Below are 27430 nucleotides of genomic sequence, written 5' to 3'. Positions count from 1 at the left end.
GCAAGTGGTGCATACTCTCAAATTTTTAACTTCCAAGCTTCATTGCATTTTCCTACAAGCGTAAAGATATATGCAGAAGTAAAAACAATATGCCATACATGAAGAGGAAAGTAATTTCACTACTTTTTTCCATGCTTGCATGTGTAGCAGGAATTAAATTAGTTCAAATATATAACTTTCTAACAAGTTTTTCCAGCACTAGAAAGCTATATTGCTTAGAAATTCTGAACCTGTCTGAAATTTGAGAGGAGGTATTAAGTAAACTTGTGTTCTATTTTGTCCGTAGAAATATAGATAAAAGTCAGTGAAAGAGAAAACTACACTAGATAGATGTAGATGGACAGAGAAGGGATACGTTTTTCTTTGAATACTTTGTGACTGTATACAACATGTGTAATTTTCATTTGTATACATCCTTCACCAGTTCAGTCCTTGTTTGCTTCTTCGTTTGCTCCTGATACTATAGGTTTGTGATTTTACATAATATTTTGTCATCAAATTTCATTTGTTTAAAAAAAAAAAAAACAAAATAACTTGAAAGGCTGTAGTGCTTATTGTTCTTTGTCACCCTCCTTTTTATCTTTTTCTCTGTCAGTGGCCTTTTTAATGTGCTTTTTCATGAAGCTCATTTGCTGTGTTTCCCCTTCACGTCTTTCTTCTCTCTCAGCCATTTCCTTCCTTTCTGGGGTGAGCCTTGTTGTTCTACCTCGGTTCCCTGATGAAGTCCCCCCTCTGTTCCCTGCTGAGGTCCCCCAGACTGTGCTCTCTCTTCTCTGCTTTCACTCCTGTTCCCATCTGCTCTCTGACAGTCTGTGTAAGCTTCCTTCATTATCTTTCCCTCTTCAGAAGCTCAAAGACATTGTCCACCAGCCACAGCTCTCACCTCTGAGGGCAGGGTTACAAAGCAGGCAAGCAGTGTTTTGGAACAGGCAGAAGCAAACAGGAAGTGCTGCTTGAGTAAGCAGCGGGGTGCTCCTGGGGTGCCCAGGGCAGGGCGAGTGTGCCTGGTGTGGGGGGCCTTGCTGGCCATGTGCTACATTTCACCTACTGGCAGCACTCAGGCCTGCTGCAAAGCCTGTTGGTAGTGCTGTGTTTGTCTCTCTTCAGCAAGCCTGTGGCATGTGTATGTAGCATGGAAAGCAAACTCAACTTGTCTTTTTGTGTCTTTGGGGGAGGTAGGGGAGAGCTGTGCAGCTGACAGCTTGTGCCTTCAGCCCAGGGCTTTGCTGTGAGACTTATTTTCCCTTTCCTCGCTGAAGAGGCAGCATGCCAATTCGTGACAAATGTTGTTTTGCTCTCCTCTTCAGCATTGCTAAAAATTTTTCAGGAAAACCCTTGTAGCCCTGGGCTGGATTTATGTTTTTTGGTGCTCTGCCCCTAAGCACTGCTCAGAACAGGGCTGAAACCAAAAGCCAGGGGTGAAAGGGCAAGGCATGACCGAAGTTTGTCGAACCCACCCTTCTTCTGTCCCCAGGTTGATCTCCCAGTGTGCTAAGGCCTTTTAACGCCTGCTCCGAGGTGGTAATCGCAATGAATCTGTGCTCTCGCAGCTGCTCGCAGCTGGCCTCCGTGACTCTGCGGTGCTGGAGCAGCAGGCCGTGCCGCGGGGGCTTGCTGCCAGGTGCCTGCTGTCATGGCTTGCCTCTGCTGGCACGTCCTCTCGCTGGAACGAATATCCTCGAATTAAGGCCAGGGCGGAGGAGAGAAGGGCGATGGCAGGAACCCTCCCTCTTTTTCTGCGTTAGGGTATCTCTGCACGCCGCAGAACTACATTTCCCAGGATGCCGCGAGAGAGCTCGGGGCGAATCGCGCTCTGGAATGGTCCGCGCCCGGCCGCCGTTAGCAGCCGGCGGGGGTGGCTGTCAGGCGGTGAGGGCGGGCGGGACGCGCCCAGGTTGTTGCTGCTGCTGCCGGGACGCGGCTGGGTGCGGGCGGCGGCTGGCGGAGGAGGGGGCGGCGGCGGCGAGCGCGGAAGACCCGGCCCGGCCATGGACGAACAAGCGGGGCCCGGCGTTTTCTTCAGCAACAACAACAATAATAACGCCCTGCTTCTGCCGCCACCAGCGGGCGGCCCGGGTCTGGAGCCGGGCGAGGCGGCGGCGGCAGCGGCGGCCGCCGCGGCGGCAGCAGGAGGAGGAGGCGGTGGCGGGGGAGTCGCAGCCTCCGGAGCTGCCGCGCCGGTGTCGGCGTCTCGGGCTCAGTACAGCGTGCCGGGCATCCTGCATTTCCTGCAGCACGAGTGGGGCCGCTTCGAGGCGGAGCGCGCCGAGTGGGAGGCGGAGCGGGCGGAGCTGCAGGTAACACCCGCGACCTCCTTCACCCCACTCCCCGCTCTGGTGGCTCCTCCGCTTCAGCTGCGTAGGGCCGGGGTTACCGGGCCCTGCGCAGCCGAAGAGGAGCGGCTACTCTAGCCGCTGCCCTGGCTTCCCCCTTGTCCCTAGGGAGCGTCCGCTCGTCTTTGCCGCGGGCCATTTCCCTCCCTCTCTCCCTCCCTCTCTCTCAGAGGGCGGCCGCCCCCCGCCGCCGCCGGGCGGAGGGGCGTGACATGGCGGCCAGCGCTGAGGGGAGCGGCCACTGTCCGTCGCGCCGTTCTCGCTGCCTTTCCCGAGTGTTCCGGGTGCCGCTCGAGGGCCGGCCGCTTCAACTTGTCACCAGTTTCATAACACAGTGTTCAGAATTGCCCCCGGCGAGCTGCGCGCCCCGTACGGGCCGCTGTCCTTCCCCCTGGGCCCTCGGCCAGGCCCACGGGACCGGCTGCGGCTCCTTCGGTATTATAGGACACGTTATGTAGTTTTTTCAGTTGAAAAGCGGTGGGATTGATAGGCTCATTAATTCATTAAAGGACTGATAGGGATCTTGTGGTTCAAGAACTTATGAACTGCCTAGAGTCATTACTGTCAGATACTTCAGTGATGGGCATGTTACATTAATAACAGTCAATAAGGTAACCTTGGTCGTTGTTCCTCTTTGGCCTTGTTTACAATAAAACCTCTTTTGTAAAGTTTAACACTGTCCACATTACCAGCAGCCTACTGTTTGGTTCTCAGTTGGCCATGTTTGAGACTGGAAAGTGTATGCTCAGCTTCCTTTTTACATCTCCGTTCTTTGTCTCTTCCTGTCCATCTCTGCTTTCGACGTCTTTCCTTGAAAGCACTGTCTTTGTCAAGAGACTCTTGAGGCTGTTTAACAATGCAAACCACTTCTCTGGTTTTTGCTTGGTGGTTTGTTTTTTGGTTTTTTTTGTTTTTTTTTTTTTGTTTATGTTTCTTTTTCAATTAGTAGAGAAGCAATCTTTTAAATTGTAATTTGTAAGGTAACATCAACCAACTGCTCTGAGAAGAGTCACGGATGTGACATGTGACATTCTTTGCTGAGGATTCCCTTGTAGGAGTTTAAAGGATATGGACAAGAGAGTAATTTTTATGTGAACTTAAATGATTAAATGAAGAATTGAATCATGTTTCTGTTCTCTACATTCAGTATATGCTATGAAGAAAGTAATGAACTCAGCTATATACAAGAACGTTGCATGTGCTATATCCAGTGGAGTTTTGTAAATACCTTGACTTTTTTTCATAGCCGATAGAGATCTCAAAAATGGCTTTGGAGAAAAAAAATGTTTTAAAGAACATAGGAAATTTTGTTAGTGCATTAACAGTAATAACATTTGCACATATATATAGTGCCCTTCAACAGAGGCCAGCATGCCATTCTTCCTCCCCTTTTCTCTCCCAAGTATCCCCAGAAGTTTGGTAGATGCTTGGAGACAGGAGGAAGGAAGTAGAGCATTTAAACTATTTGCCAAAGACATGTATTGTAAGTGGCAGAACTGGGAATATAACCTGATTACAGGTTGTTTGCTTGAATGTCTTTGGCTCATGCCAGAACATCTCAATAAAGTTATAATTAGCTGTAGCCGGCATTGCCACAAGCTGTAGCAGCATTTATCTGCTATGGAGTCATGTTCAGAAAGGTGCAAAATTCTTGGCTGTCTCTATACACATCAGGCGGTATGTCTGCTCTGACCCTTTGCAGTTGAATGTTCTTTGATCTGAGAGGTTTGTGTTGGGGGTTCAGCAACTACAGGATGACTTTTAGAAGCTGGACATATACAGCTGAAGGATGAGAAGCATTAATTAAAAACTAGTTCCATGCTCCTTGTGAAGTCTTTTGTTAGCCATTTGGAAATGTTTATCAGAATAATGGAAATTTGAGGTTGGGAAGCTTCTCTCTGTTGAGATAGAGATGCAGGGCCTTGATTGTACTGTACTGGTCTAATATCAAATGTAAATTTCAGTGTTAGATAATCTGCTCTCTTGGGAGGCTATGTAGCAGAGGATCTGTTTTGTATACTCTTCTTAGTATCCCATACATTTTTTTTCTGCACTTCATAGCGGTAGATGTTTTTTCTCTCCAGTTGCTTATCAACTATGATATTTAAATGCTTCAGATACTTCATGTTGTGGTATTATCGTACTTGAGTTCTGCTCTGTAGTTGCTCATTAGTTAAGCTATACAATCTCTCCAAAAAACAACTTGTAAGTCAGTCCCACTGTGACTTCCTGTCTTCCTTTTCCTACCCTCTCAGCTTCTTTTTATTTTCTCATTTTCTTTTCCTTGTAATTGAGTGGAACTAAATTTGATATTCAGGCAGAGTATCTTTCCATTGCATTGTGTGTTCAGGTGACACACCCCCAAGTTTATAATCACAGAATGGTAGGGGACCTTTATAAATCATCTAGTCCAACCCCCCTGCAGAAGCAGGTTCACCTAGATCAGCTTGCATAGAAGATGGCTAAGGAAGGAGACTCTATAACCCCTCTGGGCAGCCTGTTCCACTGCTCCATCACTCTCACAGTGAAATAGTTTTTCCTTATATTTAAGTGGAACTTTTTGTGTTCCAGCTTCATACCATTACCCCTTGTCCTGTTGCTAGCTACAATAGAAAAAAGGGATATCCCAACCTCCTGACACCTACCATTTGGATATTTGTAAATGTTAATGAGATCTCCTCTCAGTCTCCTCTTTTCTAGACTAAACAGCCCCAGTTCCCGCAGCCTTTCCTCATATGAAAGATGTTTCAGTCCCCTGATCATCTTGGTGGCCCTGTGCTGGACTCTCTCCAGCAGTTCCCTGTCCCTCTTGAGCTGAGGAGCCCAGAACTGGACACAGGACTCCAGATGAGGCCTCACCAGGGCAGAGTAGAAAGGGAGAAGAACCTCCTTTGACCTGCTGGCCACACTCTTCTTGATGCATCCCAGGATGCCATTGGCCGCCTTGGCCACGAGGGCATATTTCTTGTTCATGTTTAGCTTATTATCAATAAGGATTCCCAGGTCTCTCTCTACAGAGCTGCTCTTCAGCAGTTCGACCCCCAGCCTTTACTTGCATGAGGTTGTTCCTTCCCAGATGCAGGACTGTGCACTTGTCCTTGTTGAACCTCATGAGGTTCCTCTCTGCCCAACTCTCAAGCTGGTCAAGATGGTGCTGAATGGCAGCACAGCCTTCTGGGGAATCAGCCAGTCCTCCCAGTGTGGTGTCATCAGCCAACTTGCTGAGGGTACACTCTGTCCTCTCTTCTGAACAGCTTACCGTTCTTAGGTCTAGTACTGCCTTTCCAAGATTTTTCTTCCTATCAAGTGCCTATATTTTGCTTTGCCTGGAAAATATTCATGGCTACTTTGATTTTCTAATTATTTGTCTTGAACTTTTTGAAATTATTGTTGCCTCTTTTGTGCAGTCTTCCTCGTTAAGGGTGAAAGAGGACTTCAGTATTTATGTCTTGCAAGTTTCATTAATAAGCTATATGTTTCAAATAAGAATAAAAATAGATTCATGCAGAGTTCCCATAGATAGTTATCTGCTAATTATATGTTTCACTTTTTATGCTAACTTTCTGTTTACAGTACTTGGACATCTGCAGATTGAAAAATTATCTTAAGAATAAACTTTCATGATGCCTTGTGAAGTAATTCACTAGAATAAATACTAACACTGTTAATCCTCATTTTAATTTCCACAAACTATGTTTTATATAATTTTATCTTATTTATTTTCATATCTTTTCAGAAATGAGTAATTTTTCTTTTGTTAGGTTCTAGCAGCTGCTTGGGATAGTTGACAAGAAAGGGTTCCCTGTTCTGCAGAAGTTCTAAACTTGAGATTTTTTTTCCGTTCTGCATTTGTCTGGACTGTGTTTCTGAAGCATTTCAGAGTTGTCATTATGTGTTGGACAATCCCATCCCAAAATAGCCAAGAGTTTGATCAAATGTATATGAAGGGCACCAAAATTTGTATCTTGGTTTGAGGCAAACAGGGTTAGAACTGCCTCCCATCCTGGTGTCTTGTCTTAGCCATAGATCTTCTTACTGGCTGGGAGTGATTTTCTGTTGTGGATGTTGTTTCCCTTCTAATCAGCCATCTGCTGCGCCTGGGAGAAAGTGGTGGGGACTATCCCCGCAGCTGGTACCCCTGCAGAGCCGAGCCCTGCCTATGTATGTCCTTGGCCCAACAAGCTGCAAACCTATTGAGCTCTGCTGCTTTGAGGCTAGACGAGCTTGGAAGACGTTTCTCTCTCTGTGTGTGTATGGCTTTTGTTTTGATTAGAAATTTTGTCTTTGCAAGCAATGCGTGTGTTGCTGTGGAACGTTTTGCTTCTGACAAACATTTTTCTGGAAAAAATGCTGATTTGCAGACTTTGGCATTTCACAAATGTTCTAAATTGCAACAAGCTGCCATGCTGTATGTAGCTGCCTGTATAGGTACCCTGTATCCTGCTAAGGAACTTTGGAGCTCTTGTCCTCTTTACTTCAGTGAAGTTTTAATTTCTTGTAAGCATATCCTTTTCTTTAGGATAATAGGCTGCTTTGAAGTAGTGGGACCTAATAGAGTTACATTACAGTTGTTTTTTCTTTGAAAAGGTTTTCAGAGAAGTTACAGAGAATAGGTGTATATGATACACTTTTTTTCCATAACTTTTGTAAAAACATTCTTTGTAAGAAAGTATAAAGAGAAAAAAACCCAAAACCAAAAAACCACAAACCACCCAAATGGCAGGGAAAGAGTTAATGAAATGAGGATAAAAAAAAAGTGGTTAAATGATAGCAAACAACTGTAATAGAAGGAATGTGATAGAAATAATAGATAAGCACTTGAGGTCGGTTATGGAAGTCAGATTTAGTAATGTTGGCTCCCTAGGGAGGGTCAGGGATGGTGATCTTCCCCCTTGCTGCTGCTTTTCTGAGGCAAGATGCAGGCGCTGAAACCAGGCATGCTATGTGCTAAGATTGTGTCCTTGGAGATAGACAAGTTAAAGTAATAAGGAGAAGGGGCAAATCAGACAGATGGCTGTGGCTATTTATAGTGTGGTTTAGGGCATTCGTTACTTGATTCAGAAATAGTTGATATTTACAGTTTGTTGGCTTTTAGATAACAGTCCCCTTGCTGCATTAAGTTTTTAGTTAAAAATCATCCTGATAGCTGCATAATCTGAAAATACTGTTCAGAGAAAGAGTAATGAGCAGTGAGTTGATGAAATCAGTTGTTTAGTTAATGGAAAACTCCTAAAGATTTGATTTGGCCAATAAAATAGAAGGTAAAACGTAATTTGAAGATGTTTTCTCTACATATTCTTTGTATGTCAAATGTGATGCTGTGGGTCAGGTCTCTGAGATTCTCTGTGAAAGATTAATTGGCAGAAGCACTGTAGAAGTCTTTGACGAAATATTTTTTTCTCATAAGGCAGATATAACGTTGAATTCTTCTCTGCTCCAAAAGGACAGTGTTTTCAACTTTATTGTTTTAAACATGTCAGATAAATCATAAGAACGGTAGAAGAAAATAAGCCATGGTCACAATACGGAGGTGTGTTTGGTTGGGGGATGTTATGTGAATGGATCTTGGTGACTAGTACATATTCTTGGTTGTGTAAAGTTTTTTTAGCAAACTTCCTAGCTGCCAAATTCATGTGAAGCAAAGAAGAGAAGCTTCTGTACTCTCCTGTTTGCTTATAGGCATGTTTATCAGCTAATCCAAATACACTCATTGATAAGCTGTCATGTTTTGTTTTCTTTAACCCAAGAAGATGAGTAGATGATCAGTGATGAAACAGCTGCATTGTGGAAGTCTGTAGCTTTTGTAGAGAAGTAGAATGTAAATACAAATTGATGAGACTGGTTCTTCAAAAGTCTGTAGCCGGTTTTTATAGTAGTGTGATTTTTAATTTTTTTTCTTAATTGCATAAGTATTGTAGGCATTTCCCAGCATCAGATTTCCCCATTCCCATTCAAATCTGTTAAACCTGTAATTTAGTTTAAATATAATGAAAATGTGTTTCTTAACAGGGCCTAACTCTTCTAGGAAAGTGCTGCTGTAAATGATGATGTGGCATGAAGAGAGAGTTTTGCAGTGTTACGTTGTCTCCAAGTGGTCTTTAAAGCTTACATCACTACTCAGTGACAGTGACACTGTAAAAAATGGAGAGTGTTTTCATAATTTCCTACAGAATTGTTGAATTAGGCAAAAACAGAATAACTTGTTACATTCTAGGTAGAAAACTTCATTTTTTGATGTCAGATATACATATGGTGAGACATCCTCTGTGTCTTTTAGTGTGCATTTATAATTTAAATTTATATCTTTGTCCTACCCAGGACAAAGCTCTCCTTTTTCTGTTGTGGGTCTTGACTCATGTTAGTTTTATTGCATCACTCATGTTAACTTTGCACTGTTTGAACAAGAAGTTGCAAATATAACTCAGCCTTTATTGGCATTTCAGTAGACACTCAAACTTTATTTACTAATAATAGAATGGTCTGTGTAAAATTCCCCAAGGAAGATCATGTGCGTCTCCAGAGACCTTTGGTTCATCTTAATTTAATGCTAAAAAAAGTAAGGCTGTATGAATGCCAGGGCTCAAATAAAATTGATATCTGTACATGGTTTTCTGAGAACTTACTCTCATATCTATCTTCACAAGGCTGCCAGGCCTCATCATGTCATCCTTTTTCAATTCCTTAGCTAAAAAGTGGAAAGAAATAGACAAAGGGTTGTTATATTTTGATTTTAACTACTGAGAAAAGCTCAAGTACTTGAAACAGCACTTAAGAGTACTGAGGATCCAAGTTTTGCAGACAGTACACTAAAAATAAAAATACTCTGACATGTGAAAACAGCATTTCACTTTATCATAGTGACCTGTTCTGTATGGGCCTGTAGATGGATTCATAGAGAAGATGTTCTTCTCCTCTTCAAAAAGAGTTTTCTGTATTCCAAGTAATCTGGAATACTTTGAGAATAACCCAGTGGCAAAGAAGTTACGTTAAAGATCACAGTGTGGAGAGACTGCATTTTTTTCTGCTCTAAACCAGGAATATGTCCGGTTCATATGTTTAGGGCAGTCACGTAGGGCAGGACTGCAAAAAGATTGGAACAAAAAAGGCATGCACCATATTCATGTCCAAGGTTGTAAACAGGACGTGAGAACAAAATTGGTTATTTTTGTATCTGTTTCACTTGATGCTTAATCAGTTCAGGGTAGTGGTGCATGCTTGAATACAAGGAGTAGCTACTCCTGGCTGTAGGAATGAGAAACGGGAGTGTGCTGATTACTTTTACAAATGCTCATGTGGTGAAGTCTGTTTCACTCCTCTTTTTGTTACCAAAGCCAAATCTAAAAAAAATTTCCTCCAGATTTGTCCTTCTTTGCCTTGCTATACCCAAAGTGATTCATTCAGCCTGTGAACTTCCATTGTCTCAGATTAAATGTGGGCCGAAGTCTATTTTTCTGTTCTGGTGCTGACTGCTGTTGCTTTACAACAAAGGCAGAAATGCAGTAAGTGGAAAGGAATGATATTTTAGCATTTGTAATTTTGACTCCTTGTACTATGAGATATTTTTGTGTGTTGCCTGTGGAATTACATCACAATTAAAACTTGATTTTTGTCCTTACATCACTCGACATGGAACATGCTCTTGGGACTCAAAAAAAAAAAAAAATAAAAAGGTAACACTCACCACTTAAGTGTATTATAATGATTGGAGGATGACAGAAAATTTGTGCTTGTGAAGAATGATTAAGTATGATTTAGTAAGCTGAATATCCATTTCTTGGCAAACTTTGCAAGTATTTTGATGTTTTCAGTTGTTAGAACAGTAAAAGGCAGCACTGAAGAGTGGATAAAAGAAAGATTGACTATCTGACCAGCGATCAGTCTAGTAAAACACTTCAAACTGCAGAAAGAAATGTCTTCATGTTGGTTGAGATGCCTAAATTACTTATCAGGATATTGCCAGGAATTAATTAGTACATAATTTTTGATTCTGGATATTAGGAGTTTTGAACTGAATGACAAGAAATTATTTCAAAGAATCATTTCAAAGAGATGAAGAATGTAAGTAAATTTTTTTTTTCAACCTTTTGATTTTACTGTAAGCTAAATCTTTTATCTCTTTTGGATGGTTTAATTTTTTCAGGGCTTAGCTCTGATGCCAGTTTCAGGATATGTCTTGAGATGTCCAGCAGAAATAATTTACCAGTAGCAGATTGTGCTGTGTGTTAGTCCCACAAAGCACTATCATCCAGTGTGAGCGTACAAATGATAAAGGCATGAAGCGCTTCTGCATGGGGTGAAGCAGGATGTTTCTCAGTGCCTGCCACTCTCTTTAGCCTGTGGCCCCACTTCAGTGTTTTAACTTAAATGGCTACAGGCTTCCTTGCCTTTCGTGGTGCAGAGTGCTAGTAGGTGTGTGTATGGTGCCTGAAAAATTGCTTGCCAGCTGTAGTGACCACTAATATTTCTCTTCCTCCCTGCCCTGTACCTATTTTTTATCTCTTCTCACCTCCCAGACATACCTACTCTTATTTACAAAAGCACTTAAATATGTAGTGCTTCAGTAAGCCAACTATAATCTGAAATACCAAGCACCTTGGCAGCCTGCAGAATCTTTCCGGCAGATCTTGGTAGACCAGTTAGCGTGACTGTTCCAGGGTGATTCATCTGTATATATAATTAGTTATTTTAGCTGTCTACATATTTTTGGGGATAGTTTTCTTGCATTTTTTCCCCTCACTGTTGTCTTTCTCTCAACCCGTGAGGACCTTGTTGTTGAACTACAGAAGCAATATATACAGAATTGCATGTCTTAATAGCTCTTACATCATGAAATGATGCCTGTTGACCTTCAAGTGCCTATAAATTTGAAGTGAGGTTTACTTGAAAATATTGAGATAAATATTTTAAAGAAAAGAATGGGCAGGCATCTTAGGTCTTAAAAAAGACAAGCCTGTTTAAGTAGCTGTAAAATGCAAGAACTGATAGAAATTGATGCTAAACAAGCATTATTCCTTTTGCAGCCAGGGTATTGTTATTTGAAAACATTTTCTGTTAAAGGTAACATTTTTTTTAGTCCCTTGCTGTTTTGTAATGTCAAGATCTTGACCTAAAAAGGCATGCAGATATCCTATACTTTTAAACATCCTTATGGTTACTGATTCCAAGAAGTTTAAATTTCAGTTTGCTTTTTAAACATTGGTAAAATCCAGTCTTATTAAGATGCAATTTCATTATTTGATTATATTGTTATGGCTGCTAAACTTGTTTTAGGAGATCGAGGACATTTTCTAGCCCAGTGCTACCTAGAACATTGCCACACCCTTTTGTCCACTTCACAGCCATGTCACCTTAAGAGTCTTTTGAGGAATTTCTTAAAACAACATTTTTGTCCATGAGAATTTTTCATTTTTAACATAAGAATGAATGTTATTTTAAAAATCCCTTGGTAAAGTGGTAGTGGAATAATTAAGATATCTACAATGCAGTTAATTTAAGCTGGATATGTATGGAACTTGTAAGCTTTGTTGCAGTTGGTAATACTGAAAACTGTAATGAGATAAAGTGGAAGAAAAAAATATTGTAGTGTGCAGTTGTAGCTGAAATAGACCATTCCAGACCTCTCTCTTCTGAATATTCTCTAGTGGGTGTTTTGGTTTTAGTCTTGTTTTTTGTTTTGTTTGTTTTGTTTTTTCCTGTCTCTCTTGATTGTAATTCCCCAGTTGAGCTGTAGCACTGTACCTTGTGGCATGTAGCCTCGAATAAACTCAAGGCAGAGGGGCAGGTGCCGAGACACTGTGCCCCACCCATAGGGCCAGGAGCAGTGCGAGTTTGTGCCTGATCCCCATGGGCGGTGTACAGCTTTGCAATGACTGGCTTACAACTTGATGCATTTTAACCTTATGAGCTAGAAGGTCAATTGTAGCAGAACCTGTTTGTTGGGCACATTTGTGAATTCTTGACATTTTTGGCAAACCTTCCCAGGAGTGGCCAAAGCAAGACCATAGAACAGTTTTGCAGATCATACTTCAAAGAACAGAACAGAACCATTATGGCTGGAAAAGACCTTTAAGATCATCAAGTCCAACCAGTCACCTCACACTACCAAGCCCACCACTAAACTATATCTCTCAGTATTTCATCTGTGTGTCTTTTGAATGTCTGTAGGGATGGTGACTCCACCTGTAGGTAGCCTGTAGGTAGCCTGTTCTAATGCTTAATAACCCTCTCTGAAAAAATTCTTCCTAATATCCAATCTAAACCTCCCTTGGCACAACTTGAGACCATTTTGTCTTGCCCTATCACTTTTATCACTGACCCCCCACCTTGCTACAACCTCCTTTCAGGTGTTTGTAGAGAGTGATTATGTCTCAGCCTTCTCCAAACTACACATCCCCAGTTCCTTCAGCTGCTCCTCATATGACTTGTTCTCCACATGCTTCACCAGCTTCCTTGCCAGTCTCTGGACACACACCTCCATGTCCTTGTGGTGAGGGACCCAGAACTGGCCGCAGTGTTCGAGGTTGAGCCTCACCAGCGCCGAGTACAAGAGGACATGCAAAGCAGAGGTGATGAGTGAAAGCCTCCTTGGCTCTTCTGCTCCCTCAGCTAGCACAGTCTTCAGATTTGACTTATACTAAAGCTGTAGAAATCACCTGTGAAGTCTCAACCTATTGATAACATTCCATCATTTATGTCTGAATTGTAAGAAAGCTATAGTTGTACAGTTCAGTTATACTCTGCAGAATGTTTAAACACAGACCTCTTATACATTAAGTGTTTGCACAGATGTTTAGATAGGTGTTGTCTTAATATTTTTATTGGAAATTATGATCCTAAAGTTATCACTGGTTTGTTTGAGAGACTGAGAAAATACTGCTAGATTTCATCGTTTGTCATTTTAGGTATGCTCTCACACAGTTTTCATTTATACTACAAATTGTTTCATATATGGTATGAAGATTTAGATTCCTCTGCATATTTTCATTTAATTGCCAAACATTGTAAAGAATGAAATCTGTGTGTGATATGGACTGTTACAGTATTACTGTTAGCATACTGTTAGTATGTATTTTCACTTATTTCATTATTTCATTTACTTCCTTATTTTCATTTATTATTTTAATACTGTTCTTCTGTGCATCAGAAATAAACCTGAATATTATAATTAAGAACTTCTTATATGTCAGCTCAAATTTTATTTATAACTGATAACAGCCTCCAAAGAGAGAACAAAGTTATTCCCAAGCTCTCTGGTGCGATTTTTTTGTTTCTTGATTTGCCAGTAAAACTACCAATCTTTAAAGTATATAGTAACCTGGAAAGAACCTGGCAATAACTTTGTGTATGGCTGGAGAGATGGCTCTTGGGCCGTGAATTCCACTCTGTTCTTGCTGCATGATTTTTCAGTAAGAAACAGGGATTTCTTGGAAGTCCAGGATAAAGAAAAGCTGTGAGAACATTGGTATGCCACTAACAATAAAAGATATCCAAAGAATCGATATTTCTTCCTGTACTCTTTCTTCCTGTGCAGTATGTGTATAATATGTACAGCCTGCCAGTACACAATCCCTTTCCTTGACACTGAATAATAAAATGCAGATGCTTCAGCTGTAGAGGTAGAGTTAGGAACATTATTTACATTATTTTATGTGATTTTATAAATCACTTAAGCTTGTGTTCTGATGACATGGGATAATCTTTTTAATTCCAGCCAAATTTATATTTACATCATATTCTACTGCTTGTAATAGTGTGATTTGATGTTCTCTCACTTTTTGGCTAGAAGGATGCTTACTTATTTCTGCTGGGCCTATTTGGAGGCAGGGAGAGCGAAATCACTGTCAGTGCACTAGTATATGCATTATAATCCATGTGTCTGTACAGTTACTGCAAACTAAATTTTATGTGCCTGAGGTGTTCCTCTTGTTACTGAGAGAGTTGGTGACCTTGATGCACTTCTTGCAGAGTTAAATTCTTCAGAGTGGGAAATGCTGATTTCAGTGCCAACATTTCTTTCTTCTATGTCTTTTCCTAAACCTGAGCATAAAACAAATGTTTTAGTTCTTTTTTGTTCATCTCAGTTCGAGTGTTAAGTGAGGAGAAGCTTGAAGTGAGAGTGACAGAGGCCGCCTTTTGATTCACCCAAGGGTTTTTGGCATTCAAATACATTTCCCCCATTGAAGCTGAAGAGTGACTTCACTGGAGAGCAGCCAGTGTTTTTCACTCATCATAAACTAGCTGCTCTAGTTGGTGACTAGCAGTTAAGGATTCTTCAGGTGTCTGTCAAGCTGTTTACTGGCTGTACTTAAGCAATGAAATTATGTCAGCTGATTTCATGTTTTCGAGTGGCTACTATAGCTGGCCACCAGAAAATGGCCTTTTAGAGTAAGATTCATCTTACCTAATCTCCAACATTCAGCTGAGTTAGTTGTGTGCACTCCCTTTATAGTCAGTGGAGAGAAAATGACATTTACAGACAGTATTTTTCTCGCCTTGAGGTAAAAACCTGAAGTTGCTTAAGTTACTCTATAGAAGTGTCTGTTAACTAAACATATCCGAGGACTGCTTGCAAGGTTGTGGTGGAAATGAACAGGATACTCCTGCTCCTGCTCATTTCTCCCTGGCTTTCCCTAGAGTTTGGTGCAGGCTCCAGGAATACAGAGAACACTGCTTGTTAGACGCGTAATGGACATTTATATAAATGAAAGTCTTACTGGTCTTCATGTTTAGCAGTTGATAGTCTAGACCAGTTGCCTTTTATCCTGTTTGTGCTTCTCAAGAGATAGATGAGGTACTTGGAGACTTATCTGCAAAAGGGGCAGAAAGCTTCCAGCCCTGAAAATGGCAGTCATCTTGAGAGAGCACAAAAACCTGCCTCTTAAAATAGACTTGACTTGATCATGAGGTACAAAAGCAGGTAGTTCTGCCTTTATGATTAGAAATGAGTATCTTGTATGTATAATTTTGTATTTAATGGGATTTTTCACAGACAACTAAATACTCTCTACTCAAAGATGATAAAGGTTAGATGTCTGGTTTCCACTTGACTTCTGTTTCTGTCCCTGCCTTCCTCACCAAAATACCTTTCCTTGTTTTTCATTTTTTTCTCTCTCAATTACAGTATTTCTGGAGAGCTTTCTTTAATCTGTTTTAGTAAGTATTATAATTAACACTTGGCACTCTATTACAAATGAGGTTTTATTTTTCTTTTAAATGAACATACTGTACTTGAGTTTTTTGACTAGTATCATGTATCTGTAGATCAGTATGTTAATTATATGCTACTTCGGTTAGTAAGAAGAAATACTTTATCATCTTCTCCTGCTTATTGTTGGTAAATGCTTTTATCTGCTGAAGGCTTTTTGTATGCTTGTTTTATCTATTCCTTATCCTATATTGAATGTTTAGCAAAGAGAGGAAATAAACCCTGTCAAACAAACAAAAATTGTTTTATTTCTTATCCTTTTTTTAATCTGTAATGAACATGCAGTTTAGAAGCCTTATCTATGCAGTGTTTTGTCTAATGTTTGTGAAACACAGTAAGCCAATGTCTTTTGAACTGTACAAATCAATTTTAAAATAACTTGAGGGAGTCACACACAGTTATGAGGTATGCTGAATTGTTTTGGGGAAGCAGATTCTCAGTTGAACACTTCCTTTTGCAGGCGCAGATCGCCTTTCTTCAAGGGGAGAGGAAAGGACAAGAAAATCTGAAGAAGGATCTAGTGCGAAGAATCAAAATGCTGGAATATGCGCTTAAGCAGGAAAGGTACGCTGCTTTAGTAATGAGTATGTGAGGAAGGAGTTTGTAAGTCAGATACTTTATTTTGCTTTTGTATTTGACAAAACAAATAAATATTTCTCCTGTATGTATTCAATTCTTAATTGTCAAATATTACTGTACTAAGTGAACCTGGTAGTCTAAATGTATGCATTATAGCAAAACCAATAGCTAGCATAGTTTGGCTCCAAAACCTTCCAAGTAAAATCCAGAGTTCACCAATGTTGAAAATTTTTTCCTTGGTAAAATTCCACCTGAGTAGATTATACCCCAGGATTACAGTGTATTCTCTTTTTGTTCAAAGTACTAGCTTTGTTTAATAATGTCTGACAACCAAAATCTTGAATAAGTGTCTTCAGTCTTCTAGTAATTACTAGTTTTTAGTCTTTTTGATGTGATAGACTTTACAGGAATATCTTCTGAAGACTAATTGTGTGAGGGGTGAAAAAAATATTCCTGTTTACCAGATAATCAAATGTCTCTTTCTTTGTTCACAGGGATTTCAGTAGAAGTCCTCAGTCTACTTTACCATTTTGTTCTTACATACTCTTTCCTTTCATTCTAATCTTTGAGGCATACAGATAGAGTTTTTACCATGTTTCCTGAGGTCTTTCTGTTTAAGTAATTTCTTTTAAGCCAAGTGCTTTATTTGGTTTTTTTAACTAGTAAAATGCCTTTTAAAATTCTTGATCAAAGAGTATATTTATGGTAGTACTGCAAAGCAGTCATTGCTTACATACCATTTTCCTATCAGGTAACTCCTACATCTCTTTAATAGAATATTAATAAAATAACCATACTTTAAATACTTTTCATTAGGAGAAACAAGATTATAAATATATACATATGCAAATGAGGAACAGGATATTGCTGTTATAGAATTTTAAAAGGACAAATAGTTGCACATTACTGTACTGCATTTAGATTCACCCATCTTATATGGGCTGCTTTAGCACATGAGAAATGTCTTGCACCTTCCAGTTTGACTCTTTCTGATAGCAACTACTTAATCTGCCAGCCTGGAGCTGTGACCAATTTGCGGGCCTATCGCCAGCAGTAACCTCAGGGCTCCAGAGTGCTTGCTTCCCTTGTGAGGAAGTGCTTGAAGTAGATACCTTTTTTGCAGAGACCTTGTCTTGGTACTGATCTTAGATGAAACAGTACAGGAAAATACGCATAATTGAGATTGGGGTTTGTAGACATGGAAAGGCTTACATTTGAGACATGATTATTAAGGTTAGAGTCACTTTAAAAGAAGGCAAAGGCAATGTATATTAAAGATATCCTTTAAAGTATATAATTTCAGTGAGATTTTTTGTGTTTCAACACTGAAGGAGCTATTCCTGATTACTTAGAATTATCTCTCCTTCTTCATGTTCATAAACAAGATAAATTACCACTCTAGCTAAAATTAGCAGACTATACATTTCCACGTGCTATCAGAGAAGCTTTCTAAGATTAAAGAAAAAAACTAACTTCCACATGGATAGTGAAAATGTCCCCCAGTTGCATTCAGTAAAATCTACCTAAGGTAAGACATTTAAATCTTAATACAGTAGTCACTGTCAGGATTAGGAAAAAAGAGTTGGTGGGGGTTTTTTATTAGCAGTTTTTATGTAGGTATCTTTTCTCTTTTTTGTATTTTTTTCTGCTGTATATGGGGTTAGCCTTGACTGCAGTCATCTCATCTGATCCAGTTTGACAGTGTTAGCATGGGTGTGCAATAATTTTTAATATAAATGTGGTGCTTGTGAATGATGTGCTCTGGAGACAGCTATTTATAAGAGTTTGTGGTTTTAAACAGCAGTGTTACTTGCTTGTTTCTGAAGAAACAGTCTTGTATTTCTGCTGGAAATGTGTCTCAGCAAGTGTTGTTTCTTGATGCTTAAAAGAATGGCAACATACTGAGTTTGGAAGCACTGCTCTCTTTCCTAGCATTTTCTTAAATCAGCTGTTGGTCAGGTCATGCTGTAGTCAGCTGGGATGCTGCCTGTTTCCACTGGGATCTCCGAGCTGGAAAATGAGATCCTATGAGGCAGGAGGAAAACATTTCTGGTCAAGTTAGGGGAAGGGTGGCATGGCTGAGAAGGGGGCAAGGAGCATTCCTGTATTTCTTTGTTTCTGCCCTGGCCTTGCTGCATCTCAAGTCTTTCTTATCTAGGTGAATAGGCTATGAGTAATGGGACATAATATGAAATTGTGGTCCAGAGTAGCCCAAGTTCACAGTGCCCTCAGGAAACTATGAACAATAAATGAGTGGCATTTGTTTTCTCAGGTACATGCTTTTGTGAACTACTGTTCTCTATAGTGAGTGTTCCAGCACTTCTTTTAACAACCAAATGTTTTCAAAGTTTACTATAAATAAGCAACTTTGGAAACATTGTCATTGTTCTGTATTTTATAGCACTTATGTATTTTTGTAGTGAGTAAGGTAGAAAATGAGTTCCATTTATGGATTGTCATGTTCTACTGACATTTACTTTAATAATTGGTCTACGTTATTAAGAATACCTTTTTGTGCCTGTATAGGAAGTCCAGGTATTTCTGCTAAAGAGTTTTAATACACCAAATAGCAAGGAGCTTAGGAGGAAGTAGTTAATAGTTAAGCACTGTCATTTGTTCAATAGTGGTTTTCATAGAATCATAGAATGGTAGTGTTGGAAGGGACCTTTAGAGATCATCTAGTCCAGCTCCTCTGCAGAGGCAGGTTCACCTAGATCAGGTCACATAAGAACATGTCCTGGTGGATCTTGAAGACCTCCAAGGAAGGAGACTCCACAACCCCTCTGGGCAGCCTGTTCCACTGCTCTGTCACCCTCACAGTGAAATAGTTTTTCCTTATGTTTAAGTGGAATTTTTTGTGTTCCATCTTCATCCCATTACTCCTTGTCCTGTTGCTAGCTACTATAGAAAAAAGGGATGTCCTGTTGCTAGCTACTATAGAAAAAAGGGATGTCCCAACCTCCTAACACCCACCCCTTAGATATTTGTAAGTGTTAATGAGATGTCCCCTCAGTCTCTTCTTCTCTAGACTAAACAGCCCCAGTTCCCACAGCCTTTCCTCATGGGAAAGATGTTTCAGTCCCCTGATCATCTTGGTGGCCCTGTGCTGGACTCTCTCCAGCATCTCCCTGTCCCTCTTGAGCTGGGGAGTCCAGAACTGGACACAGGACTCCAGATGAGGCCTCACCAGGGCAGAGTAGAAAGGGAGAAGAACCTCCCTTGACCTTCTGGCCACACTCTTCTTGATGCATCCCAGGATGCCATTGGCCTTCTTGGCCACAAGGGCACATTGCTGGCTCATGATTAGTTTATTATCAATCAGGACTCCCAGGTCTCTCTCTGCAGAGCTGCTCTTCATGTAGTTTATGTTTTAATGTAGTTTTGCCAGCATCCAGTAGATTGCAGTGTGAGGCCGTTCACAGATAAGGGTTACTTTTTATTAATTTATCAATACTTGCTCCACCACCAGTATGTAGCATTGTTCCCTCTGGATTTTGAGGAGCTAACTGAAATGTAGTACTGTTTCTCTCAAGTACATATCCTATTTCATCTTGTCTAGCTCATTTCCTGTCTTAAAATATTTTGACTAAAGAACTGGACTTTTGAGCCATGTCTCTAGAAACACTTGATTTAATTTTATGTTGTTTTCTGTGCTGGTGTGTCTGATCAGTGTAAGGCTGGCGCCTTCTCCCCTGGGTAGAATATCTCGCCGTGCTGTTCCTGGCAGTCATTCTTGTTTATGTCTCTTGCTTTGGCGGCAGCTCCCAGATCTACGGATGTTTTGGCAGGCTCCGTCAGCACAACTGGATCTGATGCTTCAGGTCTGGTGACAGATATTTGCAAGAAACAGTGGCCTTTTTTGTTTGGGATCAAACCTGATTCTGTATGAAATATTCACAAAAGTTTCACTGCTCAGTTTTAAGAAATTTAGAAGGATGAAAGCTTTTAGCATTTTCCAAAGCAACGCTTGAAGTGTTGTGGCAGCCTTGTTTAGTATCTCCAAGCCCTGTTTGCATGGAAGATACATAGTTTAAAGAAAATACTGTTAATTGAAAAAGGACAATTGTGTAATGAAGTGCAAAAGCCAGATCAGTGGTAGTCTTAATGCTTATCTGAGTACGGGCATGAACCTGCTAACATAACAGTATTCTTCCCAACAACTTTATAGAAGGCTAGCTTTCAGGTGGAATATGCCTTCTATAAAGTTGTATCATTCAGCTAGTTACTTTCAAGTCAATTTTTAGTCTCTACATACTGTTAATAAATCAGATGTAATTGTTAGAAATTGAAGGTAAATCATCCAAGCTGATGAATTTTCAGATAATAAAGGCTCATCTTTGTGATTTGTTCCCCTCCTTCTTCACCTACCTCAAAACCATTCTTCTTGATTTTAACCAGATGATGCAAAGGTTGGAGAAACTGATTTTTCTTTATACTTACAGGAAAAATACAGATTTTCTTTTTTGTGATGATAGTATTTCACTGCTGTGATGTGTGAGCTAGAGATCAATATGAGTAACCTGATGTGGGTGAACCTGATTTGGTGTGGCACTGGACTAGATGATCCCTAGAGGTCGCTTCCAATGTCTTCTGTTCTGTGAATCTATGAACTGCAGAGGGCCGACGTAAAGGTGTGAACTGTTGATTTCTGGAAAAGTGGAGAAATTAAGTATGACAAGTGGGCAGAATATGTTTTAGTATTGTAGAAACAGATTAAATATAAACACGTTAATGGAATAAACTATATTCAGAATTTGTATAGAAAATAATGAAAGTTTCTTTTGTGAGAAGTTTCATAGCCTTTGATTACGGTATGTGTCACTGAATAGTCAAGAGTATCCTTTTTACTCTTGCAGTCTGAATGATTGTGTTCAGCCCTTTCCTTAGTATGTTTTAAAAAGAAGATCATAGCTTGTCTTTCGTACCTGTGATATTTTGAGCTGTACCATAAGAAGGTTTCTTATAATAAATCTGGTACTTGCTGCGTGAAGAATCACAGAATCATAGAATGGTAGGGTTGGAAGGGACCTTGAGAGATCATCTAGTCCAACCCCCCTGCAGAAGCAGTTTCGTTGATGAACTGTTAGCTATCTGTATTGATTTTTTATTTTTTTAATATTCCTCTGAACTTTAGAAGTTGACCATAGCTGATGGTGTTTCTGTTTCCTATCTAACTGGTGTATTGCTCAAATACCTGAATTTATACTATTTGATTTTAATTAAATCAGATTTTTTCTTTGGCATTGATTTTATTATATTTTTTTATTATTTTGTGCAGGCCTTTTGTTTTTAACTTTACCAGCAATTTTAAAATTAAAGGTTGCTTTTTGGGATTGTCAGCTCTTCAATTGTCTGTTCTAGTTTAGGACACTTGCTGTATTTCGGCTGGTCTCTGCCTGTGATAGACAAAGTTAAGTCTTCTGAAAAATGAAATCTTAGTCCAGCTTGGCCTTAAAATAAATTTAAGGAGCAGTGATGTACAAAGCCATGTAATATAGGTTATCCACTTGAAATAAAGAAGAATAACAAAGGCTTTAAAAACTGTTGCATTACAAGAATGACCTAGTTAAAGAAATTTGCTACTAATAGTTTACAATATGCATAGAATGAATAATCCCACTTTGCTGAACTGATTTAGTAATGCTTTTAAAGAGGAGGGAAAACTTCAATAAGAGGAAAGATTTAAGAGGAAAAGAAATTAAAAAAATTAACATATACAAATTTAACAGATTGGAATAAATATAATGAGAGATTAAAGAAATGTAGTCTGAACTTTTGAAAAATGGATCTTGAGAACAGATGAGAGATCAGAGGAACAGAAAATATACACGGAATGATCTTTTGAGTTAACCTCGCAAACATTTTGCTTTGGTTCTTAGGGTGAAAATTATTAACAAAACTTTTGATAAGAAAATTAGTGAATGCATAGGGGTAATGGGACTTTGTAGAAGTGCTAAGAGAAAACGCCTCGTGATAATACTAACAGCCCTCTGAAATTATTTGCAGGAATTGAGTAGAGCACAGTATAGATCACTAATCCGTATTACAGTATTAATATTTGCTCACTTTTGGTAAGTCAAATCAAAATGGATAAAGTGTTAGGATCATTTGAATTGCTAACCACATCAAAACTTCAAGAATATGACAAAATGTGGTGTTTAAAGTTGGTGAGGTAAGTTACAGACAGAGTAGAAAATTTCTTATTTCTTGATTAGTTGTTAATTTTAGTTATTGGTTGTGTGGAAAAAGAGTATACACAGCATCAGTATTTAACAATAATGAACTGCCCTTGTTTTACCAGTGTGTCATCTCTTTGCCAGTGAGATGTTTGAAACAGTTGGAAAAGGAAAAATAAGTATTTGATGGAGCATTCAGCTTTAGTTTGTTCTGTTCTTGATTATTCTTTTCTGTACCAATCAAAATGTTAATCCTTTGCTTCTTGCTATTAATATGTTTCAGGTGCACCCTTTTTCCTTTGCTTGTTGGTTGCTGCTCAATCTAAGTTATAACTTAATGCTGTAGCTCTTGAGGAGGAAGTCACTTCATTTGTCTTTGTTGCTATACCTAAGGCATTTCTTCACTCTACACTTACCCTTCTCATGGAGAATTAAATGTTTATTATAAATGCAGCTGGATTAGCAGGAAACTAGCCCTGTCGGTTTTGAAGCTTAAGAACTACCAAGCATTGCTTCCTTCAGCAACATTTTCTTAGAAGTAGTAAGGTTTTTTTGATGAAATAGGAAAAGGCAAAAAAACCCCAGTAATGTAATGAAGATGCCTGAGAAGCAATCAGGAGGTGCAGGTAACTTGAAAATGTTATGTACAGTAGTTCTTGATAGAGTGATTCAAGCTTAGTGAAACTTGTGTCACACAGTTATGAAGTATCACACCCATATTTTTTTTTTTTAAATGTATTTTAACGGGAAGAATTCCCTTGTGAGTATTGGAGCTATAGAAGTCCACTTTCATGTTAGTGGATGTGGAGGTTTAGGTTTGGGTATTTTTTTTGTCGTTGGTAGCCTGTGTCTTCCCACCTTACACCTAGCTCTATACATTCCCATTGGAGCTGCACATGGGTGTGTGCTAATTGGTTGTCCCATTACTGCCAGACTACATACCCAGCATTGCCTGTATTTTTCCCTGCCTTTTTTTCAGGGTAGGAGTATGAGTTCTACTTTTCTACCCAGTTATGAATGCCTACAAAACAAAAATTGTATAAATTTTTATGTTTGGCAGAAAACCATCACAGAGACAAAAGTTGGGAGTTGAGTGGGAGACAGGGGGAAACATTGTGAAACTGGCTGAGGCTCTTTGCCTAGGTTTCTTAGTTACTGTGTGATTAAAGACTCACTAGAGTAGTCCTATAACTTATATGTGCATTTGTAATGCTATACTACTGTGACATTATTTATGGGCTTTAAATTCTATAGACACTGGCTCCATAGGATGAAACTTCAAATTATAAAGCATTTCCCTTTTTCTTCTAGCAACCTTTATTGTCATTGTATAGCATGCTTTGTTTAGCATGTTTATTACAATAGGCCTTTTGTAAGCTAAATATTTTTGGAAGAGAAGTTCTTATTTTCAGAGTTGGTCAAGTGGAGGTCTAGCAGCTTTAAATGTAAACTGGTTTTTATAGGCTGTTGTCAGTGCTAAATCTCATTTAGAACAGTTCTAACCAAAGTCTTTCTGCTATTAGAAAGCACAGCATTTTGAATACATAGAATCATTTCAATTGGAGAAGACCTTTAAGATCACCAAGTCCAACCACTCACCCTGCCAAGCCCATCACTAAACTGTATCCCCCAGCACCTCATCTACATGACTTTCAAGTATCTCCAGGGCTGGTGACTCCACCACCTCCTTGGACAGCCTGCACTGGTCAGATTCCTCCAGAATAAATGCTGGAGAATGATCTAGTATTATTCTGTCCAACACTTACAGCTAAAGTTTTCTTGATTTAGGTGACAATATTAAATATGAAGTAGATGGCACAGAACTGATGTGGATAGTTAAAACGTTTCAGTTTTTCGGTTAAAACATTTTTTTAGCCAGTGATGGCTAAAAAAATCCAAGAGAGTGACTGAGGAGGGAAGCAAAGAGTAGTCCCTGTCCACATGAAAGGAACCTTTTGTGTTGCAAGAATTTTTTGTAAAATCATCAGTCTACCAATTTCTGTGTTTCGTTAGTAATCACTTTGCAAATACGTGTCAACCTTAGAAAAAATAATTAAGCAAAATCCTGCTGAAATGATTTGGTTTTTGTTCCTAGTCTAGAAGAAAGGAATGGCTTTTCAGGTAGGAGAGATGACATGTATGTGTTTAGAGATACCCTTTAAATGTGCTAATACTTGTGGCTTTTTTCCCTTTCAGGGCTAAATATCACAAATTAAAATACGGCACAGAATTGAATCAGGGAGATATGAAGCCACCAAACTACGATTCTGGTAAGAGTTTATTAGGAATGATTTCATTACTGGCATAAAAACTTAAATGTGGTTTGTGCAAATGCTGAAATAATGGTGTTGATAAAATATGACACTTAATGGAAACAGTGGGAACAGAGATAACTAATAAAGACTGTATTTTACTCTTGTAAAATTAAAAATATATGCTAATGCTCTGAAAGAGGCTATTAATAAATCAAATTAATTTTTAAAAAACCCCAAACCAGTAAACTGCTGTAGAAGCAAATAATGTTTCTCTTTCTTAGTAATGTGTATGGATTTTTCGGAATAAGGAGATAATAGACGTATAGCTTTAATCCATTTAGCTTTGAATAGTTCTTCTGAATAAAAAGTTAATGGCAAAAGACATGAAATGTACAGTACATTATTTTTTGTTCAATTATATCAGTGACATTCCAGGAGAAAAATAATGAAAACTCATATTAGACATAAGTGAGAGTTTGAGAGTGGGGTATTTATTTACAAAATTCCCATGATCATTGGAAATGCATACAACTAACTTACTTAAGTGCTGTACTATGAGAGGGCAGTTTTTCACCTAGGTCTCTGGAAAGCTGATTTGGATTTTTTTTAGAGCTTACATCTCCTAGTTTAAACAAATAATTTTAAGCACTGGACTTGAGGAATTGAGAATTTTAAATTCGTTCTTTCATCACCATCTACCTATCCTTTTCTCAGGGGGAAAAAAAAGGATACAGAAATCTGGTTATAGATCAAACCTTCGAAAGGTGAATAGGTGGCCATTTTTCTCTCACAGTTCCCTGATACTCCTGCTACAGCAATGGAACTAGAACGCACTTGTATGTACATAAAAGAAGAATACAGAAAGTCTGCAAACATAAGCTCTGTCGTGTGGTTTGTAGAAGTTGATGGTCTGGTTTACTCTTGTGGTTAATTCTTATTTTACTGTGTTCAGGAGGTCGTTAAAAGAACCCAGGCAAACAAAAAAATCCAACCCCGCATCAACTGATGAGCCTTTACACCAGACTTTTCTTGTCCAACATATAATGATTTTTTTACGAATCTGATTTCACATTATTATCAAGATTATTTCCTTAACTCAAGAAATAGTTGAATTTGATGTTACTAAGTCAAAGCCCCCAGTCTGTATCCAGACCACTAGAAAACTTTGTCGTGATCTCTCAAATATCTTAGACATCCTTTTTTTTTTGTAATTTCTTGGGATGCAGCTGTAGCATATTCCAGTTTCCAGCTGAGGAAAATAGTGCAAGACCTGACTGTCCAGCAGAGTCGTAGCCAGTGCATTACTTCCTCAAAGTGAACATTATTGGAATTACCTTTGTTGAAATTCTGTTACCCTGATTCATCCCATTGCATTCTATGTAGGTACCTGTCAGAAATGTACACTTACTCTGTATCAAATCTGGACTGATCAAAGATACACACTTAAAACAGAAACTTTGTTATTGTGCTCATTTGGAATTGTCTTCCATAGCTGCTTACTTTTACATCAGTGTCTTCTCCCTTCCCAAGCCTGTTTTTCCAGTCCAGTAAGGAAAAAATGTGGAAATGTTTCCGTAGGTCTTCCAAATTAATCCTTGTTGGTTTTTTTTTTTCTTTATGATCTCTTGGGGAGTCAGTAATACAGTTCAGAAGAGAGTACAAGCTCCTGATAAATAAATGCATTTGTGGGTTTGTTGATTGGTTGTTTTTTTCCAACTGCTTGCAATATCTTCTTCTATTATTTGCTTATAATGGAAGTCCCTTCATTGTCATTTGTAAACCACTGTTACCACTAGCAGTCATCAGTTTTGAGGACATTAAGCAAAAAAGAATTTTTATAGATACATCTGTAGATATGCCTATATAGTACCTCTGGAAGAAGGGTTTTTGCTTTCAAAAGGAACCTTCAGGCAGATTTATCTCAGTTTTAGTTCTTATACACTGAGCTTTAGTAGCTTTACATTAGAGTCCATCTATGTTCAGTTGTCATTAGAAAGTCATTGAGCAATTGTTCATTTTGTATGGTTGCTGTTAAATGGATTTGTGAATTGGAATGAATTGGCTCTCCTTGCATGTGAATACTGATTAGTCTTTGATACCTTCTTTGGATAGGTGGCCTGGTTTTTGTATGTGTGGTATTGATTCAGTTGTTTGAAGGTAAATGACTTCCCTGTAAGAATAATACCTTTCACACATCACACATTGAGTTATTCATAGGATTATACCACAGGTTTTACTCCATCTTAATTTTTGTTTACATAAGAAGATTGTTCAGCCTTCAGTGTTTGGACCACAAGAGTTTCTAGTCTTGAAGAGGCTTTGATAGCTTATAAAACAAGGTCTTTAACTTTGGTTAGCAGTGTGAAGCTATATAAGGAATAAATGTGTAGCTGTTGGTTGCCAGAATTCAGATAGGTTTCACACCAGAACATATGCATAATTCTTTTTAATGGATTTTCCTGGACTAATACTGTTTGGGTGCAGATTTGTGGTTGTGGAAAATGCAGTGCACATTTTTCAACAGGTTTTCAGGTTAAAAAAATCCCCCCAAACAGCCCCTGTTTTATTCTTTTTTCCTTCCATGGAATGAATACAAATATGGATGGATTTAGAGTTGATGTGAGTAGATCTGTTGGTTTTATGTAGAATGGTCAAACATTAGGAGATTAATTGGACAGTAAGTTGTAAATAGATATCGTGATGCGGTTGTGTTTGATACTGTTAGGAATTGAAGATGTTGGTGTTGAAGGTTAAATTATGAGCAGCAATTATGTTGAAAGGTTAACAGAAAAATGGAACTACAGATTGTCTATTAGATTATGTGCCCTTAAAGAAAATGGAATAAAATGAGACTTTTGGATGTGAGACAGAAGAGAAGGCACT

General features: G+C 39.1%; 1 protein-coding gene across 4 annotated transcripts in view; it reads left to right on the top strand.

The window, feature by feature from the left end:
* The first annotated feature begins 1884 nt into the window (after window positions 1-1884).
* STRN (striatin) overlaps window positions 1885-27430 on the top strand; it is a 73805-nt gene continuing 48259 nt past the window's right edge. The window contains exons 1-3 of one of the 4 annotated variants that reach the window (XM_061991138.1): window positions 1885-2297; window positions 15998-16101; window positions 24489-24562. In XM_061991138.1, the coding sequence (XP_061847122.1) occupies window positions 1989-2297; window positions 15998-16101; window positions 24489-24562 (487 nt within the window). In that variant the 5' untranslated portion in view covers window positions 1885-1988. Of the gene's footprint in view, window positions 2298-10322; window positions 10392-15997; window positions 16102-24488; window positions 24563-27430 lie in introns of those variants that run through there. The other 3 variants (XM_061991137.1, XM_061991139.1, XM_061991141.1) reach the window with 3 other exon arrangements.

The sequence above is a fragment of the Colius striatus genome, chromosome 2, assembly GCF_028858725.1.
Source record: "Colius striatus isolate bColStr4 chromosome 2, bColStr4.1.hap1, whole genome shotgun sequence".
NCBI lineage: Eukaryota > Metazoa > Chordata > Aves > Coliiformes > Coliidae > Colius > Colius striatus.
The sequence above is the reverse complement of the archived record's forward strand: the minus strand, read 5'-3'. Positions and strand labels throughout refer to the sequence as shown.